General features: G+C 39.0%; 1 protein-coding gene across 9 annotated transcripts in view; it reads left to right on the plus strand.

Annotated features, from left to right (window-relative positions):
* Positions 1–22,639, plus strand: part of CNKSR2 (connector enhancer of kinase suppressor of Ras 2) — a 204,120-nt gene that overhangs the window by 14,523 nt on the left and 166,958 nt on the right. For all 9 annotated transcript variants that reach the window (XM_030282021.4, XM_072934511.1, XM_072934519.1 and 6 more), the window contains exon 2: positions 20,885–21,048. In XM_030282021.4, coding sequence (XP_030137881.4) covers positions 20,885–21,048 — 164 coding nt within the window. The remainder of the gene's footprint in view (positions 1–20,884; positions 21,049–22,639) is intronic.

Genomic DNA, 22,639 nt, shown 5'->3' on the forward strand with positions numbered 1-22,639 from the left:
GGCTCTGTAAGATGTAGTTTGTCGCATGTAAAAAGAGAAAGGCAATGTATGAGCAGACAGAAAAAAAGGTACTGCAAATTTATTGTATTATATATATATTATGTGATTATTTTAAGGAAAATAAGGAACTCCTTCAGTATAAAATTCCTGCCTGGCATAATTGATAGGTCTGTTTTGATCTTGCACAGCCCATATTACTGTTACATTGATAAGCCAGACACCGGAGGACAAATTTGTGCTGATGGAAAATAAGCAAATATGCCACCAAAACCTAGTTCAGAAGTTCGTTGAAGCTTTATGAGAAATATCAGAGCTGTGACAAAATACTGGTACATGGTGTTGCAGTGGCTGAATGCTGAATCTGCATCCTGTTTATTCCAAGGGCAGGTGGGGCTTCTGTGCACACTGCCCAGTAAGTCACCAGCTGTGAGTTGGGCTGCAATAGGACTTCAAGGATTTTTAAAAGTGCTCTGAAGAGAAGTAAGTGTACCAGATATTTTGGTGAGTCTGTACAGTATGTTCATGTGCTAAAAGAAGCTCAAATTATCGGCTGAGGTCCTCAAGAGTACTTACTATTAGTAATGATAGTAAATGCTGACATTCTGGTAAGCTCTAGCTGTTATTTGCACCAGTATTTGAGATGTTTTTTAAAGCAACATTTTAATGGGTATTTATGGACTTCCTCAAGGCAAATTTGAAATTACATTATTTTACAGTTTGAGGCTAAACTGTTTCTGTTTGTGAGTTTGCATAGAAGAAATTATGATACTAAGATACCAAACTGGTAGGAAAAGCATAATGACATAGAAATTACAGAAAACTAAAAGTTACCAGTGCAACATGTTATGTATAAAGGATACTCTGATTTTCTTGCTTTATTTTCTAATGGTAAAATACGACAAATGCTTATGGCATTTACCATAGGCCAAAGGTGGATTACAGGGAAGGGCAGGGGGAGATGCTTTCATACTCTTGGTAGAGGGACTAAAAGAAGGTCCTTGTAGGTCTCTCTTTGGCATTATTGGTGTGGACACTGAGCTGCTGATGTGGGAGCAAGGTGAGGGCAGCGGGGTCACTGCTGGAGGTGGCTCTGGTGCTGGCCAGGGGGGCATCTCTTGCCACAGCCCTGAGCCTCCCTGCAGCATCCCTGAGTTATTGATGTGCTCGCCGGGGGAAATTGCTGGGCATGTGGGATGGGCCTGCATGCAAAGGAAAGGGGGGATAAAGTCCCACAGTTAACAAAGACAATTCTTTCAGTTTGATTATCTGTAGAAGGCAGGGGAAGGGTGATGGTGGTAATATTGTGGTTTTATTCGAGTTAGGTGCTGAAATTGGTGACTACCCTTGTACTGTGTGAAGCAGAGGGAAGTGAGAGCCTTCCCAGCAGGTGTGCATGAGCCGAGACACCTGGTAAGACAGGTGGAAGACAGTCCTAAGGGGAGTCACTCTGTGTCACCAGTGCTTAAGCCACCAGGTCTGCAATATTCTGATTCTGACTCAAACTAAGCAAAAGAGTCGAGTTTATTCATTGCTCCACTGTGTAGTGAGAAGCTCTCAGTAACAACTGACAGTTCTGTTATGTTTTGAACACTCATTAGCACTTCAGATTAGCTCTTAAAGGACATGAAACATTTAATCACCATGTCTTTTCTTGTTGGCAGTAGTCACTAGAAGAATGCTTTAAAAAAAATTGTAATTAAGTGAAAAAATTCTACTTTAGTAATTTTACTTGGGATGCAGCAATTTCAGTCATTGAGATTACTGCCCTGAGGAAACTACATTTTCTCCCTTAAATAATGTTTTTAAACTCTTGAAATAGTAGCATAATAATTCTACATGCTATTTTGAAGCTGAGAAGATTCCCTTTTACTGCCTCTATATGTTTGGGCATTTCTAGTGTGTGGTGCAAAGGTGGAACTTTTAGTCATGATTGAAACTGCTGATTTCTCATCTTCCAAAGTCTGCTAGTTAATGAAATATAAGTGTGATGCAGCAGTTTTCTGTAGCAGTGACACATTCACTGAATTGCTTTTCTCTTCCCTAATACTAGTTAGCTCTTAAAAAAAGCTATTTGGAATAGACTTCTGACTAAGTTTAAGAAGGAGCTCTCTTAATTATAGATTAAAGGAAATTTTGTAAGCCTCAGAAATCCTCAAAATACTGAAGCACAGTCTTTTATAATGTTTTCAGCTTGATATTCAGAAGGTTTCAGTAAAATAAAACAGCTAGTTCATTCAGGGGTCTGTAATTATAGGACCAATTTCTTAAACTGAGATCTGTTTCTTTGCACAGAATCAGAATTTAATCAAAATCATTTTCATATAGCTACGTGTGTTCTAGAACTACAGAATATGTGAAAGATAAAAACAAGCAACCATTTTTTAATAGTATGTTCCAGGGAACTCTAAAGGGAATGCCATGGAAAATACCAGTGAGAACTTTGCTAATCAACCCCTGTCCTTCTCTTTACTCTTCTAAATAGCCCAGATCTTTCCCAAGCCATGTCAGGAGATGTCTTCACCATGAATGTGATGACTGTGATGACTTCTGCCAGCTGTGCATTTTAGGAGCATGCAGCCAGCTCTGTACCTAGCAGTGCATCCTGTGGCATCATGTGGCATCCCATGCCAAGGGCAGTGAGGGGGCAGCTGAAAGGCTGAGTGAAAGTGAGAAGATGGGGCTGTGGCTTCCTACAGCTTCTCCCCTGGTTCTGAGGGAGCTCTGAGCAGAGATCAGGGGGGTTGGGCAGAGACATGCCATGGTCACACTGAAGTCTTCCCCAGATGGAATGGATGCAGTGAGGGACTCAAGGTATCCACTCTGCAAGGCATGGACAGGGCAGGAAGAGCTTTGGATTTGTACAGGGAATTTGGGGGTGAGAGAGATGTGACTCTTGTGCGTGCAAGACTCAACTCTTCCTGCTTGCACTGAAGAGTTGAGACTTGCTGAGACATTCTTTTTTCTCTTTGCCTCACCCAGCCATGGAGAAAGATGAGTGGACTGCAGGTGATGACTGCTGCAGTCAAAGGTCTTGGGAAGAACTGAGATGCAGGAAAAATAGACATTTTTTTCCTATAAATGCTGAATGGTTAAGTTTTCTGTGAAAACTGACCATGAAAAACAGCCCCTTGTTACGTTTTTCCTGCATGCCAATGGGGTATATTTTTCTGCTGGCATTTAGAGGATGCTGAGTCATGAGGACTGGGTTTGCAGTAGAAAGTCATCTCCTTCTCTCTGGAGCTTAGTTTCCTTCATACAGAGACAGGAAAAATAACTTCTTTCCAGGTCTGGCTGAAGTGCAACTGTGAAAAGTGGGGATGGTAAAATTGGAGAGTAAGATGCAAACAAGAAAAGGACAGTTATTACTAGAACTAAAAATACTTTTGTGGTTTGACAATACAGAAAATACTTCTTTACATAAGGGAAGAAAGACTGTATATACTGCACAGCTTGTAGAATCCTAAAAATGCATTTATCCTCGGCAAAGCATCTGAAGGTGTCAGAAACCATAGCATGTTACAAGCACCTCAGAAGAAGACATCTGGGACCCTGATTCTTGAGATTTCAGTGCAGCTTGAGAAAAAAAGCTGGAGAGCTTTTTCCTGTAGACAGTATGGTAGGATTTGAGATTCTCTGAAGACATGAGGCGAAATCCTTAAAGTTTGATTATCAGGTGTTAATGTTCAAAACACTTGCAGGTTTTTAAAATAATACATTCTATATGTATTGTGTTCTACCATCTATTCTAGTACATTCTGTTTTCCCATTCTATAACATGGAAAATTCTTGAAGACTAAATTAATCAAGAGTTAGAATTTAATTATTTTGCCAGTATTAAAGATAACATGAAGGAATAAGTCAATAGGCCTTATGGTTGTATAAAATTGTATCTGAATTAATTTTGGAATATATTTTATAATTTACACTAGTAATTTACACTAGTCCAGTAAAGTGTGTTTAATTGGAGGGCTTTTTAAAAATATTTCCAAATGCTGATGCTGTTGAGATTTTCACAGTTTTCTAAGGTAATGTCATTATTTTCTGGGAGAGACTGTAAAGGACATACTTAGCCTGATATATATATTCCTTCAGTAGTATCAATTAAATTATTAGGACTTGCGTAGCTCCACAACTTTCTGCTAGAACTAAAGCTTCATCACCTAAGAAGATGTGCAAGCTCACACTTACATAAAATGTTAGCGTGACCTGTGTGATCTTTGGTAGGAGTATTAGCTGTCTCAGAGTTAAAATCATGGATGCTCTTAGAAATGAGGCCCATATTTGAGAACTGCAGTGTAGCTGTGGTATGTACACCTTGAAAAGCTTACTCTGGGATTTTCTAATTTTGACTTTTTTATTTCTGCAGCTTTAATACTGCATTTGTGCTAGCATCTACCATTCATTTTGCATGTAGTTGTTTCTTAGTTACTTTATTGAGGGTGGTATGTTTCTGGGTTGCCAGTAGCTGTGAAAATAATGCAATAGTGAATAGTCCTGTAAAACTACTTTTGTACTGGCAAGGACTTCTGTTTTATCTGGGATGAAAGGTTTACTTTCCGGGAAGCTAAAAAAAAGCATTTGTTGTTTTTCATGCCTGTACGCTTACAAACTTTTTCTAGTTGTTTTCCTCCAAGGCATTTTAAAAGCATTGCACTCTCATTGGTTTTGTTTAATTGCTTTTAATTGTTTTAAAATGTTTAGGCATTCACAGAGTGGTTTTTTTCCCTCAAGATGGGAATTGACTTTGAGAGGATTTAGAAAGTGCAATTGCTGCCAGCTGTCTTAGATATACATTTAAGCTTGCTAATTTACTTGGTGAAATTCTTTCAAAACTCAGAAACTTTAGGATCTAATGATTTAAGTTGGGCTGTGAAAGCCTCTAATCCTCTGGGTCCAAACTAGCCTTCCTCATCCTGTGCACAGAGAGAAGAGAGACGTTTTGGGATGGAATTCAATAGCATCAGGCCAAACACTGAAAGATTGTTTGCACAGCTGTGCCTAAGCGGTGACCAAACTGTTAAACAACCTGGTGGGGAGAAAATGAATAGAAAGGCCTGTTGGCCAGAGGAATGAGTTTCCTGGACAGTGCTCAGGACGTTATGAAGTCATTGCACATGCTGGGTCAAGGCTTTTACCCATATTTTCCCCTTGTGCTTGGGAAGACTTCATGCTTTGCTTTTTCATAATAATTTAATTGGCTTAAGGCATCTGAACGAAATTCTGTACTGACTGACGAATGATGCGCTATAGTGTATTTACCTTTAACTTCAATTAGGGAACCTTTCCCTGCCAGTAAACTGATTCACTGATGTGAGAGGAGACAGTGCCTGTATATCTATCTGTCTTGCTTCCTTGCAAATTGTAGATTATGAAACTGGACTACTGAGCAATAATTTAATCAGTGGCATCAGAAGAGCATTAAGCTCCATTAAATGTTGGGTCACCATCAATGTCAGATGAGTATTAAATTATAGCTTGCAACTTAGTAGTACTCATCCAAAAACACAGTGCTTCAGTTCTTGGCAAGCATATAACAGTTTATTATGAAACAGATGCTTCAGAGCTTAACATATGACTGAAGTGTCAAGTTGTATCAGAGGACATTGTCCCAGCAGTAATGTGGCGCTCAGACTTTGTGAGACACATGTTAGCAAATCACTCCCTACCTCAACGATGTGGGTTAAAATTGTTTCACTAACAGCATCTCCTGTTGAATGCTTGGAGGTCAAAGCACTGCTCTGCCTGCCGGAGACTGGCTTGTGTAATTCTGTCTGCAAATGGTGGAGGTGCAGTTCTCCTGACAAGGAGGGAGGATACCTACAGGCTGCTCACAGTTTGCATTTTTCTGTAGAACAAACACAATTTTCTCTCTGGTTCTAGTGCGGCAAAACATTGCCAGCTTGAAATTTAGAAAATGTCTTTGATACCACTATTGCTAGTCACAGATTTTCCAAGTGATGTGAAGCTAGTGATGCCCTTCTGGATGGCTTTGCTAATGTCACCAGCAGCTCTCATGCAGCAGCTAAATCTTTTGAGGCTCTTGTCAGTCTGCTGTACAGCTCCTGCCACTTCAGAAAGCTGCATGCTGCAGGAGATGCTGATCTTGGAGCTATGCAGGAAGAGAGAAGGATGAAAAATGAATGCTTGGATAAAATGTTTTTTTCCATTCCTATTTAGGTGGGAAGATTACAGGGCGGAGCTAAAGAAGAGAGGGAGTGGGTTGGCCTGGGAGAGTAAAAGATGTGCTGAGGAGAATTTTTGCTGGTGATGGTGTTGGGAAAGGAATAAATGAGAGTGATGCTGATATAGGTGAAGCTTACCTGGTCTTTATGCAGCCTCTACCTTGGTGCTAAGAAGGGTCTCCAAATAGTAATCCAAAGAGGGTCTCTGTTCTCTTCTCCTGAAGATAGCACTTAGGGTTCTTGCAGAAGTTTTGCATGTGGTTAAGATTTTCTTATCTGATGGTAACCTCAAGTTGGCCACATAGTCTTATGAGCATAATATTGGGGCAAGATAGTTAAAAGAGTGTTACAGTTTTCTATTTATTAAGGATTGCATCACTGGTGCTCAGGTGTTGACAACTAATTTCTAATTGCTGTGCAGAAACCACAGTACTTTTTTGTGGCAGAGGACTGAAGATGAAAATGCTGCAGTTTCAGCTCAGAACTTGACAACTGGCTAGAAGGCAGTGCTCTTCAGGGATGAGTCCTATTAATTGGCTGCAGGAGGGGCTGACTGCGGTGATGGACCAGTGTGTTGCAAAACCACTCCAGTCAGAAGTCTCCAGAGTGTCCTTCTGCCCATAGCTTGCACCCTAACATTTGGGCTTCATTTGCTTGTTAAAAAGTACTGTCCCAAAAATCTGCATGTCCTATATTTTTCTTTTCGAAACTCTGCCAATAACTTGTTGAAATTTTGATAGTAAGCTATTAATATAAAGTGTCAGATATTCTTTCAATTTTCTGCTTGTCTACCTATTACAGTTCTGAAACTGGCTGTTATGCAGAGAACCAACTCTGAAGGGAACTTCATCAGAGCAGAACCTGTCATGAGGAGAATTGCACCCTTATCTTAGGCATTAGAATTGTCATTTCCTCTCTACCAGAGCTTAACTTCATGCATGCTTTATTATTAAAAGCCCTGTTATTTCTGAAATAGTTCAAGTTAGGAAAGACATTCTAAAAGAACTGGAAGTTTTCAGGTATTACTGGTTCTTAATGGGGCATGAAGTAAAACACAAACACTAGCATGCATTTGATGCAATGCAAGATCAGAATACAGCTGATACATGGTTGAGATTTGGAAATGGTGATAAAATTTTGAGAAACACAAATTATATATTTCATACTTGGACATAAAGATGTCCTCTCTTTAAAAAAATACAATAAACAACACTCTAAATTTCACTCAGAATGTTATTTTTCAGTGAGCCCCAGAGGAGTTTGTGACAAGTAACTGGGAGTTGCGTCTTTCAGTTGTTAGCAAAAAGTAGGGAGGCACGCAAAGTCAGCCAGAGCTAATATCAAAATAATAATTATTAACTCGTTCATGGTTTACAACTATTTGAAATTATATATATCCAACCTTCTGTTTCAGGTATGTTTTAAAGGTTAAATATAGAATAAGAAATGTCTTATATAGTAGAAAAATAAATACATACAAAAAGTCCTATTAAACTCAGCAGAGTGAAAATTCAGGGTTTTTTCACCTTGTTTTTGTTTTTTGTCTTTCTTTGATTTTTTAATTTTCCTGGCTTTTGATTAGGTATGGATTAAGTGCTAACAAAATACATAGGATTTTTATACTGTTGTCTTATCAGTTTTCAATATAAATAATGCTTAGATGGGTAGGAGATAATGGAGCAAGACCAGGAAGTATACTACAGTTGACTATATCCAGCTAGCACAGGAAATGCTAAACAGCACTTAGCATAAACCTCCTGCTGATATCTTGTGGAAATGGGTAGCAATAAAGGTAATCAGTGCACTTTATCCCATGCTGACTAATACAAGTATTTAGTTCTACCAGCCAGGGTTATTGCAGAATAAAGGATGAAGATCACAGAAAGGAAAGGCAACTTCAAAATTATGTCAGTGGTAAAATTTCACCTGTTTTTTTTTTTTTTTCTTGTTTGTTTGTTTTGGGCTTTTTTATTTTGTCTTGTTGGTTTTTGTTTTTGTTTTTTTCCCTTTTAGCTGATAAGCTATGGCAACAATAAACTAGAGCTGCAGTTGAACCTCAGTGTTGGTTGTTTCCCATGCCTTCCAAGTGCCTTGGGGCAGGGCTGTTTGTCAGTACAGCCAAGGGAAATGCAGGAGAACATCCCTGTACCTTGTGCTGCCTTTTGGAGGGCTCTGTACAAGTAGAGCTCTCAGTGGCAGCATGTTTTCTGTGATGTTCCTGGCCTCTTTCTATGTGAATTCCTTGGCAGGGTGTGTGGTGTGCGTCTTCCACCTCCCCACAGGCAGTTGTCAGTGTTGCCTGCAAAAGTGGAAAGTGCAGGAGTTTCAGGTTATTAATAGGATTTGCCAGCATTAGGCCTCTGAATGGGTGAAGTAAATGTGTGTGTATATATGTTCATTATAAAATGTTAGTAACACTAAATGACAGCATTTTGCACAAATGTATTTAGTGTGTAATACTATTATTTAGTGAATTACCTAATCCTGTCTTCGGGAAGGAAGTTTAAGGATTCATACTATTAACTGCTATGCAGTTAATAGTTAAAAATAAATTATTATTTTTGTGTGTGCACATGTTACTTTCCATGTGAATGTTCATTTCACTTTTCTGGGGATATAACATTGACAAGACTTGAAAGAGACTAATGTTGGAGTAAATGAATTCAGTCTTTGAAGGGTCAAATTCCTAGTTACAGCTTTTTGCTCATATGGATAAACAGTACAAGCAAGTGATTATGTAAAATGAGAAACTAACTAAAGTGTAGTTTAGCTTATCACTTCAACAGATCTTTTTTTTAATTTTTATGTATGTACAACCTCGGCAAAACTGACAACATTATTTTGAAAACTATATTGCTAAAGAAAATAAAAACTCAACAGATATATTTTACCATGATCCAGTTGTGTGGTTTGCATTTCCACTTTACAAGCTTACAGTCCATGTTGTAGATTTTTACATGATGAGAAGTATTCTTCACTTCTAATGAGCAAGAGGAAGAGTGGGGAAGAGCACATATGTAAAGTTATCCTTGCCTATTCTCTTACGTAAAGCTCTCTGCTTTGGATATAGTTTGACGCAGATTGTGTTAGCCAAGAAGCTTAAAACCAAAATTTTTTTACTTCTTAACCTATCTGTGCATATCAGAATGTAATAAAGCTGTACTTACAGGGCTGTTTTTAAAGTAATTTGAACATATTCTGTCCAATTATGGTTGATGTCATTAGGGTTCTCTCTTAATTGTGAAATCCTTCCTGAGAGGAGGCAGATAGAGCCAATGAATGCTGGATGATTTTGCTGATCATAGAAGGAAAATGAAATGTAAGGGGAGGAAGAGTAATTTGAAGCATGGATGAATTCATTGTATAAGTACCCCCAACTAAACTTAGCATCTTGGCCCCTGTTGTTCTAGAGAGACATTCAATGTAAGTGTAGTAAAACCACAGAATTGCTCCCATTGCAAAATAATTTGGCTTGCTTTTAACCATTCTACTGGGCTATATCAAACAGACCCTCTGTGAGGGCATCACCAAGTAAATCTTGAAGCCTTATTTGAACCATTAGCAGATTTCTCCAGTGAGTGGGAGCCTGTAAAGTACAGAGATAAAGGAAAGCTTTAACAACTGTTGTATTATTTCTTCGGGGACACAGTGTTCCAGCTTATGCCAAAAGGATGCCTTCTGGCATAATAAAGTATTGGCAGCAAAGCTGGTTTTCGTGGTGAAAAACTCTAATAAAGACTGTGGGGAGGTTATCTGAATATTTTGCATAAGAGCATATATTAGCCCATGTGAGGGAGGAAGAAGAGGAGACCCTTTCATGTAACAACAACAGTGTGTTTCAGGTGGCTGCTCCAAAGCACTGTAAAAATGCAAACATGGGAAGGCATTTGAAAGAGCAACCAGTACTTATTTACTTACTTGGCTAATGTCAGGGGTTTGCTTGGCTTACATAAGCATCTTTTGACTGTCTAACTGTATTATAGTTGTTTATTCTCTTTAATATATGATTAATTTATATTTTCCAGGGGTGTGGGATGGTTACGGAGACATTGTATGTGAAGTGATGAATATTAGAATTATAGCTTTCCCTTTCTTCTTCAAGATACCCCTACACATATCAAAGTATTTGACCAGTCGTTTTAAGTTACAGATGTTTCTTTGTCATGTGCAGGGGGATGCACAGCTTTTTCTGCCCACAACTCTAAAACCATCCCAAGTCTCACACTGTGCTGAGTTATGCAAACTTCATTCTAAAGAGCTTCAAGCCTGGGAAATGCATGGGCGTTGTGAGAAGGAAAAAGGAACGGGAGGGAGTTCACTCAGAGTTTGAAGAAACTTTTCCTCCTGTCCTGCCTGGTGCATGCTTGCACATTTGATGGCTTTGCACTTTCTATAGTTGTATGGTGTGAAGCACAGCTGCAAGTAATCATAGGAGACAGTGAAAAGCTATGGAAAATTAAGACTTTCATATCTTAAGTCCTGAGGGTGTGTTTCAGACTTAGCCCCTTCTAAACTGTTGAAGAAGCCAATACCACATCTATTTAGACAAAGCCTGCTATCCTTAGGGAATATGGTGGTTGCATTTCAATGCTTACAGTAATATTGGGGAATTTGATAGTTTGTCGTTGTTACTTGGCGCAAAATTGTTTGGGGGCAGGTGCTGCACATTAGTGCAGTTGTGCTGAGATGTGCAGCTGTAGCCCAGGGCTGGGGCAGATAGAGGGCTGGTTTGCTTTGGTCCTTTCCAGCTCTGGCACTGCTATGTTGGTGGTGTGCTTGAGCCTTGTGGTACTCACTTCAGCCTATTTTAATGCCATCAGTGCTCAGTGCTTGCTGGAGAGATGTGCTGGAGAAATAACAAAGCCACACACTGTTATTAGATGGTCAGTTGTTTTTCCAGTGTAAAACAGTGCTGTAGCCTCTTTGTGGGCTGGTGCCAGAATACTGTATGTTAGGGGATAAGCTGTATTTTAATCTTTCAAAGTTGCTTTGTTCTAGCCTCCAGAAACTCTAAAGTCAGAAAGACACTGCTGAGAAAAACTTTTTGTTGTGTTCATTCATATATTGGTTTGTATTGTATGAGTATCCAATTGGTAATAAAGTTGCTCCTTACAGTTGGATGTGTGATAGCAAATTTGTAGGAAGCATCAAATGCCTATAGTGGTAGTGATGCAGACAGCTGTTGTACAAGGAATCATTGCAGAGAAGAGAAATGGTAGCATTTGAAATTTTAACATTTAATGAAACACAAATGAAATAGGTGTTAGTTAATGGTATTTAGACCCCTAATTTTATAGCGGTGGTTGAAAAATCCCTATATGCTAAGGGAGTTGCAGTGTATTCTGGTTTACTTGTGATAATTGGAGCAGAAACGTGGTACTTCGAGGAAGAAGTTAAACATTGATTGGACCCAAGGAGATTTCCCTTTCCTGAGGTACTCTGCCAACTAAAGTACATGTGAAAAATTGGGAGAATGATAGTGAGAGTATGAAAACTGCCATGTGAAACAGAGTAGAAATGAAAGTAGCTGTTGAGGGATTTGCCTTTATTAGCTAGCCAGCATGAATTTCTTGGGAAAAGAGAATTATATTGAGCTTCTTGGGTTAGGGCCATGTCTACTTGTATGTTACTTTGTTCAATCTCACAGCATTGTGGGACCCTGAATAAGACTAGACTGGCTGGATTCTTAAAAATCATAAGCCTGGATCATAAAATTATATTATTACATGTAAAGTGCCAATGTCACTTTTGCCTCTTACTTTTGCAAAGCGTTGATGGTACATTCCCGTTGTCAATTCTGCTCCAAAATTCATAAGGGCATAGACTTAAGTAAGAAAAAATAATGTAATTTCCTCTTTGAAATTTTAGGGGAGTATTTCATTCAGCCTTTATAATCTTAATGCTTGGATAACTTTTTGGAGAACTTCTGGTTTTGGATTAGATATTTCCAGTTTGTCTCAAAATGCCTCCCCTATTGGCCTGAACTTCTAACCCTGAACCTAAAAAGCTGTCATTTTATACATTTTACTGTGAAAGTGAATGAACACTTTCTCACCCCACCCCCATTAGGGCTGTCCTGGGCCCCTGCAGTTGGGTATTTTGATTATCAGGAGTAATTGAATGTGTTCCTTTGATTTTGCTTCATTTGAGGGGTTCCTGATATTTAATGATGCTGTGGGTTGTTTGGCTCCTCTCCCTTCCACTGTCAAAGAGATTTCTGCTGCCATTATCAGCTACACAAACTTTTCAGCACACTTCAGCAATTCTCATGTGCAAAGGCCACAGCTGTAGTTGAACAATGTGTTCATTGTAATCCAATAATAAAAGTCCTAAATATAACAATAATTATAACCCCTTACATTGAGAACAATATTGATAATCAGGGATACTAATCCTTGAATTTCATAGAAATAAAGCTCGACACTGGTGGTTGTAGTGTTATTCATGTTTTAAGATTTAAAATGCTTTGCAAAACTAGTATGTGGTTGTGTAAAGATTTGGCTTTGCTATACAGATAGGCATAATGGAAGCAGAAAGTATACAGAGAAATACAAATGATTACATTTATGAACAGCTAAACAGAATGCTGTGGATATTATTCTTGTAATTAAGGAGTCTAGCTTGCCACAATGAGCACTGATTATAAGTAGTCTACACTGATTTTATTAAAATAAGCCCTATTGGACACAGCAGCCAATTTGGTCTTCTGTATCTTTGAGTCATGCTTATAATTAGTTCTACATGTACATTTTTGGTTTCTCTCATCTCCCTCTTTAGTTTTCTTTTTTCAATAGTACACTTTTACAATTGGTCAGTGTGAAGTTCTTTGTAAAGTAGAGCTTTTGCTGAGCCATGTGTGATCCACACAGTCTTGATATTTCTGTAATTTTCTGATGAACAAAATTGTCATGTATTGCCAACATGGTCATACAATTAATATATCTAGGTCTGATAAGAGGGCAATCCCAAAAAGAGAATGCATCTGTAGGCATAGAAATAGCAGATCCTTCAGAGTTGGATTCCTTGAGCAGGATTTAATTTTTAATTGTGTAGTTCATAGTGACTTGAGACAGTACATCCTTCATCTCAGACTTCTGTTTTGATCCATTGCTGTCACAAATACACTCTTTGACTCCCAGATTCTTGCCCAGTGTAATGCCATCTCCTTGTTTGCTTGTGGCTTTCCATTGACCAACAACAGGTCCTTCTGCTGACAAGGACCTTAAAAAAAAAGAGTCAAGCGAGGCTGAATTTGAATTATGTTGCTGCTTTTCATGTTCACATCTCTCTTTTGCGTTCTTCATTTTACAAACTTAACATGCTTTTCTGGATATAGCAGTATATACCCAGTGGATATAAAGTGGGTTTTTAAATTGTGTTTCTCTTTATTATCTAAAATAGTAGTTTTTAGTTAGCAGTACCTTTCAGCTAATGTTTTGACTGAACATTTGAAAATTCTTAGTAAAAATATATTTAAACTAAACTGCACATAGAAAAGATGTAATCTTATACTATATTCTATGAATATACATTATGCTTGAAGGAATAATTATTTGGATGTTCTTGGTAATTTTTAATGTTTCTCTTTAATGCTTTTGGAATTTTATCTTACTCTGCTATGTCATAGAGAGGGAGAGAAGGGAATGAGAGACAGAATAATTCTACAAAGTGAAGAATAGATATGTTTTGCAGTTAGAGGGCTTTCACCTGAAATTACAGATATACAGTGCACAAAGTGATTGTCCAGCTCTTTGGCAAGTACTGCTGTAATCCAGGCATTTGGCAATTCTTTTTTTCATCAATCCAGTACCTATTCCTTAATCTGCCTGCAATTAATGTGCTGGGCTTTTTTTTTTTCCAGTTTCAAATGTATCATAATGTTTTTTCAGTCTGTACTGAAAGCTGCTTCTGGTGGTTCATTGAACATCCTTCCTCAGTGCTCCTCTGGGATGGGGCATTACTTTTTTTGCAGCTATCCTGTTCACAATAGGCTTTTGCCATCCACGGCACTTAAAACATTCTGTTCTTTGCACTGTCTTCTGGCACTAATAACTGTGACATCTGTTTGTCACATATGAAGCCCAGGAGGTGCTGAAAATCCTGAAGCAGTGAGCATCCCTTCCGTGGGCAGAGGAAAATTATCTTTGCCTCTCAGGTGGGGAAGCGGCTGGTTTGGCTCACCCCTGCTTTCTGTGGTGACATTAAGACTGAGGGGCATGGAGAGTTTCCAAATGCCCATCTCCCATGTACAGATTGTGGGGTAAACTGGCTTTTCCTAGTCCTGCCTCTCATCTTTTGGTCCTGGGGAGAAAATGTGAATGAGGATAATTGCCTGCTGTGGCCTGCCAGCAGTGTCTGTGCCCAGGAGCAGCTCCCTTGGTGGAAGTGGAAGAGAGGGAGTAGTTTTCTGCTTGACTGCCTTGCTCTTTGGCATAACTAAAGTTTGTACTTTTGTACAATTAAAGGGACTAGACTAATAGCCTATCAGCCCTGGATTAGTAAAGCCTAGGTGCAAATGCATATGTCATAGCAAAAATTTTTAACTTACCAGGAACTTGGCTGAATTTTCAAGTTTGAAACATGTGTAGACTGATGTGCAGTCTCAAAGTTTGTCAGTCCTTAAGAATACTAGGCTTAAATTTAATAGTGAGCAGGGATAAAACAACTGTAACTTTTGAGAGGTCACTTCCTTCATTCTCGTTCAGGTAAAAGCATGGCAAATAATAGTTTGCAATATGAAAAGGCATTGAGATAGTGCTACATATATGCACACCCAGTTTATGTTAAATTCTAGCTTGCTTTTCTTTTTCATGGCCTGGTAAAGCCTGTGCTGCTTGAATTTGTATTTGTTAAGGTATGAAAGCTGATGAAGTTCAGGTATTCCTTCTGTTCAGATTGAAAGATAAATTTTTTTTTACTTATATTTAAAGAAAAGTGCTAGACATTTCCTTTTGTTTCTGGTGTTTGGGATTTTTTGTTTTTTGTGGTTTTTTTTTTTTGTTTTTTGGGTTTTTTTTTTTAATAAAGCTGTGTGCCTTTCCTTCCCATGCACAATTATTCCATGTATTGCTTGTATGTTACTGCTTTTCAGTAAGTGCTGTGTTTATAGAACAAGGACTTGCTCAGGGAAGTTGTCAGTGTTGTCAGTTTGTGTTCTCACTCTGATATACTAGGGGAGTAGAAAAATATACTCCCTTGTCAAAGTTTCAGGTATCATAATTAAACCTGTAATATTCATCATCGTTTCCTTAACCCAAACTGAAAAGGTGGCTGATAAGGACAGAAGGTCTGTTATTTCCACTGTAGTTTCCCAACCTTGAAGAAAAATTATTTTACTGCTAATTTGGGGAAGAATATTCTACCTAGTTGCCTCTGTTTTTAGAACTGTATCTGAGCAGCTGATTATATTCAGATCTAGCCATAGAAAGAGCCTATTTTAATATTTTTTAGTCTCTTAGAGGTGGCAGAAAAGACTGAACTGCTTACAGAGGAGGAGCAGACTGAGATAATATATATCTCTCATAAATATATTTCATGGAGAGGCTTTTTGAGTTTCAGTTACCACAGATATGCATAACATGTTGTGGCAGTGAATTACAGGGCAGTTTGTTGGTTAGCTTGTTTCAAAAGATGGCCTGTTACACACATCAAAATAAGACAATTACTCAGAATGACTGTGAAATTACTAGTTAGAAGACTGTGACCATGGAAGATTTCTCTGGAGGGACATACTGGATCTTGCAGTCTTATTCCAGAAAATCATATTAATAAAAAAACCCCAAAATTAAACCTTTCTTGATCAGTTTCTATGACGCTGTTGTAATAAAAGGAATTAATTATGTAGAAATCTGTCTGATTTGCATCTGTGAACTGTTAAAAATTGTTAATGGTTTGATGAACTCTGAATAGGCCTATGCAAGGTAGAACTCAGTGACCGAGTTGGGGAAAAAAAACCAAGCTCCAGTATGTTCTACTTGCAAGAGGAACTTTTCTAAATAAGTTTTCTTGTTTAGTGTTTAAAGCATTGAGTCTTCTGTACAGTTTCTTTTGGAGGAGCTTTTTTAACTTTCTTGCTGTTTTTTATGTATTTAATCCCACAAGTGAGAGCTTGCTTGAGAGTTAATGTAGAGTTGTTCCTGTTCTGTCAATGTCCAGAAAGGTCCATCTGTGTGCACAGCACCTCAGGTATACACCAGGTAACAAAGATGGGCAGTGGATTAACATCTTCACTGCTCTTGTGGGTGTGAATCAAACGGACCAGGTAATGAGTGTGTATTGGGGTCTGGATGGCATTGCCAGACTCCGTGGTTGATAAGCTCAGGTGAAAAGCATGTGGGGCAGGGCAGTCCTTCTTGAGTAGTTAACATCATTGGAGGTCTGTGTTATTACTGGAACTCAAGACCGGGGATCTTTCAAGGAAAAAAGAGGTTATAGTATATAATTTCCTTTAAAGAGTAGCTTTCAAAGGAAGAGGACTATCACCATAAAGTTTAAAAGTGTCATACTTTACCCCTCTTACTACTGGAATCCCTGTGCCTGTACATACACTCCAAAAATCTTGCAGTTATTTTTGAGTGACGAATAGAGTTGTTGAATACAAGACTATTACTTGTGTACTGACACCACAAAACCTGTTATTTATATACTCTAGGGCCTTACACATCCAGAACATAATAATGAACCTGGCTTTTGGACTGAGGCCACTTCTTGAAATATCCAGGAGTGCTGGAAACGCTACAGTCTTAATCTCACCCGTGGCCAGGAACAGGGAGTAGTGCATCAAACTGGGTTATTTTCTGGAATTGCTGTGGTATGGGGGTTAGGTCATACTCTCATATGACAGAGGGGAAGAAGCAGAGCAGCCCTTGGCAAAATCCACCCAACCTACATTGAGGTTGGGTGGATTTTGGACTTGCAGGAAATTAGAAGACAGTACTATTTAGTTGTTATTTTAATTTACTTCTTCTCCACACACCTGATGTTTTTTGGTACATCTTGTCCTGTCCCAAGTTAATGGCATCATCAGCTGGGAATGCTCATTCCCTGCAGCTCCCCTCCTGTTGATTTGAAGGCAGCAGTGGCTGTCTGGATGTGTTGTGGCTTTGGGGGCAAAAGGTGTGGGAAAGGAATGCTGGCCTTTTTGTATTATTATTATCATCATCATTATTGTCATGATCATAATCTGTCCTCAGTTTTGTTTACAAGAGTTGTTATGTAATTTAGAAATAAAATTACAGAAATAAATTACTTTAAAAGGATGTTTAGGGAATAAGGAGACATATTTGTGGCAAGCTATTCTGAAAATGTCATCCAGTTAAATTATTTTGTTGTTTCCTGGCTGTAATTTTTATGGAATTGGTGAGTCAAACAATTGTCAGTAATATTTTTGTTCTCTTAAACTTTTTTCTCACCCTGTAGGAACTACATGCATCCATCTAGATTACATCTGAATGACAAAAATACTTAGGTAGCGGGAGGAAGAGTAATGCCTTTACATAGAATTATCTGTCAGTAACTGTTTATTAAGTGCATATGTCATGTCTTATTCTGGATTTGTGTTGCTAGTGTTTTAACTGGTAATTCATTTTTTGATACCTGATGACGTTGATTATTTTAATGTTATTCTCATTCAGAAGTCTATGTAACCAACATGCATCTTAAGTTCAGGAAGAGCAGAAGTATATTAAGTCCCTCATACAGATCATCAATATTTTAAAAAGGACTGGCCTCAACACAACCCTGAGGATCGTCACTTGTGACCAGCTGGATTAACTCCATTCACCACCACTCCTGGTGCCCAGGCATCCAGCCAGTTTTGTACCCAACCAAAAGTACACCCATCCAAGCCAGTTTTTCCAGGAAAATGCTGTGGCAAATGATGTCAAAGATTCTTCTGAAGTCTATGTAGACAATACCACAGCTTTTTTGTCATTTTCTAAGGAAGTTACCCTGTCACAGAAGGAGCTCAGATTGGTCAAACAGAACATGCCTTTTCTAAATCCATGCTGGCTGGGCCTGATCTCCCAGTTGTCCTCTATGTGCTTTGTAATTGCACACAAGAAGAGCTGTTCCATGACCTTTCCTGGCATGAGTTGAGAAAGAAAGGTTTGTGCTTGCTCAGATCCTTCTTCCCGCACTTCTTGGAGTTGGACATCACATTTGCTGACCTGAAGTCAGCTGGGACTTCAGTTAGCCAGGACTGCTGATGGAAAAGTGGCTCAGTGAGCACTAGCACCGGCTCCCTCAGTACTCTTGGGTGGATTCACCCAGGCCCAAAGACTTTTTTGTGTTTAGGTAACGTAATAGGTCACTGACCATTTCCCTTTGGATTATGGAGGCTTCATTCTGCTCCCCCATCCCTGTCTTCTAGCTCAGGGGGCTGGGTCCCTGGAGTACAGCTGGTCTTGTTACTCAAGGCTGAGGCAAAGAAGACATAAAGTACCTTAGTCTTTTCTTAATTCTTCCCTACTGTTTTTCCCTCCACATCTAACAAAGGTAGAAGATTCTCTGTGGCTCTCCTTTGGTTGCTAATGTATTTATTGAAACATTTAATATTTTTCGTTTATAGCACTGGCCCAATTAAGTTCTAGTTGGGCTTTGGTCTTTCTGATTTTCTCCCTGTATAACCTTATGACATCCCTGTAGTCCTCCTGCGTTTCTTGCCCCTTCTGCAAAAGTCATAAACTCTCTTTTTTTTTCTGAGTTCCAGTCAAAGCTCTCTGTTCAGCCAGACTGGTCTTCTTCCCTGACAGCTCAATTTTCACCCTGTCACAGAATCACAGAATATTCTGGGTTGGAAGGGGCCCACAAGGATCACTGAGACCAGCTCTTAAGAGAATGGTCTGTACAAGGATCAAGCCCCCAGCTTTGGTGTCTGTTAGCACCATGCTCTGACCAGCTGAGCTAATCTAAGCAGCTGCCTATGGAGGGAGCCTCTCCTGCCCTTTTAAGATTTCTTTCCTGAAGAATGGGTTGAGCAACTTTTTGATTGGAAAGGGCAGTGAAATGAAGGCAATAGCTTCAAGTGCTTGATTAATCTAGACTTTTAAGTACCTGTGTTTTGGAGGCAGAAAGTCAGACAGCAGGCTCTGGAAGGACATGGTTGAAGTCTGCTGGAACTGGGGACTTTCTCCTGTATCTTGAGACTGGAGTGCTTCTTTTACAGCGTGTTTGTGTGTGGCTTAGTTTCAGTGTGTGAATTCTAGAGGTTAAAGCCCTGTGAATATTGTGTTGGTGTAGCAGGGACAGACTGTGGGTGACTCCTGCCCAAGGGCTGAGCCAGGAACAAAAGTCTGGCCTGCTACTGGGGCATCCCTGCCTGCAGCACCAACATGTTCCTCATGTGAGTCTCTCCCGAGATGTGGCTAAACCTTGAAAGGCACGAATGAGAACCAAAAATGCAACAAAACCAGTTTCAGAGAAGCTTTATGTTGTATACTGAGGCTCTTATAATATAACTGGGGCTCACCAGTCAGCTCCATCTTTTATCTTCCACATATCTTCAGATTTTTCAGACATTTTGATTAGCAAGTAAGAATGTTCTTGGTTTCTTCCAGTCTAATGAGCAGATGTCTTTTCACTATTAGGGATTGTTTGAAGGCATTTTTCAGAGAGAGGTTGTATTTCTCAAGAATCAGCAAAATTGATGTGTTCAGAGCTTTGTCAAGCCCTGTTGCTTGGTAGCAGTCATGTTGATCCATTGGAAAGTATTCAGACAGAAATGTTAAATGGACCACCAAATACCCCAGTGTCTTACTTATCCCCTTGGCACATGAGTGCACATGCTGCAGAGCTTCCCTGTACTGCTGGCTCTCTTGGGAAAAGATTGATGGGCAAGAGATGCATGGTGGATTCTCTCACAATCTGCAGTGCTCATTGCTCCAGGTGAATGCCTGTGGCCAGCTGTATGTCATTGTTATAATCAAACTGAAAAGGTAGAATTTGGATACCCCCCAAAACAGGACCTGTACAATCCTGCATGCCGCCATGTCCTGAGAAAATGTGTTGCATGACTTTTAGCCATGTTTTTTGGCACAATGGGCCTGTTTCTGCTCCCTGATTACTGTGTTCTAAGAAGTGCAGCCAGCTCTTGATATGAATGGCTTTCCATGCTCATTTGTGTACTGTCACTCCTTGCAGGTCTCTGTGGTACATTGAGCTGGATCTGCTGCTGCAGTTGGGGCCCAGTTTTTGCATTTGCGATGCTACTGCCGTTCTTGTTCTCTAGAGCTCTTTGCAGCTTGTTTTAGAGGCTGGCATGAGCTCTGAACTTTCAGTGACTCAGCAATATGTGAGTGACCTTGGAGTGAGAGAGACACTGGGGTGTGCCACTGCCACTTTGTGTTTGTGTGTTCCATTGTTTTCTCCTCTCCCTTTCCAGATGTGAAGGAGGCATCCCTAACATACCTGTTACTAGGGGCTGCCAGATTGACATTGATAGCACAATAAACTACAGCAATTTAGGGGTTTGTTCACGGTTGAGGAGCAGTTGGTATCATCCACAGGTAAAAAAGCCATGACTGCTGTAGCTCTTCAAATCTTAAGGTTTCTGATTAACATAATGTTTTTGTAATGTTAAAGTACTTCTCTTAAAGACACGGCAAGAATCATCTTCTGGCTCAATTTTTGGCCAGTTTTATTTCCTACTAGGATACAAAATCTTGCTAACCTTTGTCTTCCCTCCTTCTGTCCTTTTGTTGCAGGTCTTGATGATTGCCTGCAGCAATATATAAAGAACTTTGAGAGAGAGAAGATTAGCGGTGACCAGCTATTACGAATTACTCATCAGGAACTGGAAGATCTTGGAGTCACACGAATTGGCCATCAGGAGCTTATCTTGGAAGCAGTAGACTTGCTCTGTGCACTGGTAAATTTCTTGGGGCAAATGGGGAGGGGTGAACAGTGTTCACATATTCACACTTTCTGTGCTCAAACTGTTAGTCCTAAAGACTTATCTAAGCAGCTCAAGAAACTCCTGATTTGTAACATGTAAACAGTTTAGCATTTTAAGCTGGGGAAAGATAAAGGGAAAAAAATCTATTGATAAGAGTGATGTTTGTTAAATAAACTATAAACTTGTATCAGAGATTTAGGGCTTGCATATCCATCTTTATAGAATAAAAGTTTATCTGAAATCACAAAAAACTAGACTCTGGTTTGGAATGTAAAATAGTTGTATATGTGAATGGAGTAATTGAGTGTTGGTTGCCCTTTACAAACAAAACGTTCTGATATTAACCATGTCATTCTTCATGTCACTCATCCTTTAATGCAAATTATGTTTTAGATGATTTTTTGAGCCTGATGAAACAGAGCTGCTTGTATTTCACTAGAAAGGATAAAATACTGAAATCATTATCTTATGTGTAAATAATATATAATTTTTTGGTGGGGCATAGGGAAGGATTTTGGTAATGGTCTTTCAGTCAGGTCATGTCATGCATAACTAGGATTATCTGCTCAGTGGGGGCTGTGGTGCTGACTTCACCCTCCTTATGAACTTCTAGTGTGTGTCTGTAAAGATGAGTGATAGATTGGGTACAAAGCATTCTCCACTGTAGAAAGGATTGTGAATAGCTCTGTTAAGATGTACTTCACTGCCTAAGGTGGTGTTTTGTGGGTTTTTAGTACATACTATTCTTCAAGCCTCAGAAGGAGCTTTTAAGAAAGCTGAATCCTGTGAGAGGCAATCAAAGACGGTAGGCTGAAAGGCTCTTCAGAAGGGCTTGTCAGTTCTCCATATGCAGCAGCTTTTCTGGATACCCTGTTGTTGCATTTTTGGGGTATTGTGAAGTGTAATGAAAAGGAGAGAGTGAAAAAAAATAAAACATATCCAAAAGAGTTAAAAAAAGGAGAAAGCTTTTTCATACAAGAAAACATTTGATTTTAAACACAGATTATCTTCTGTAGAATACAGTTTCTAATAACACTGCAGTGTGAGCCAGTGCAATAAGTTAAGTTGTTTTTTAAATAAGGAAGTTGCAATCTTAAAAATGCTACTGATATAGAAGGGAACTTAAAGAGTTATTCACAAAGTACTTTTCTTATCAGACAGTGCAAAAGAAAACAAAAAGTAAATACTTCAGTTAACTGAGATTGTCTAAGTTAGCGGGAGCACCAATGACCATTTTCCCCAGTCACACAGAGAAAGAGATTGTGGATCTTTGAAAAATAAATTAATGTTAGGAAAAAAAAAGCCTTGTTTATTAGCTGAAATTACTTTTTTTTTGGTATGTAGTTACAGATATAATCTTCAGACAAACAAACACGGCTTGTCTTTGTAGCTCCTTTATCTTAGGCAAAAGTATATGGAACTAAGTTGAATATAAAATAAGGAATTTCTAGCAAAGACTAACACTGCATCTTAAATGCATGCAGCAAGTCTCTCCCTTCCTGGTTCTTGTTGCACGTACAGTATTGTCTACTTTTCTGAATTTGTCTTAGAGAAAATTGCTAAA

Source organism: Taeniopygia guttata, chromosome 1 (assembly GCF_048771995.1).
Source record: "Taeniopygia guttata chromosome 1, bTaeGut7.mat, whole genome shotgun sequence".
In the NCBI taxonomy this organism is placed as follows: Eukaryota; Metazoa; Chordata; class Aves; order Passeriformes; family Estrildidae; genus Taeniopygia; species Taeniopygia guttata.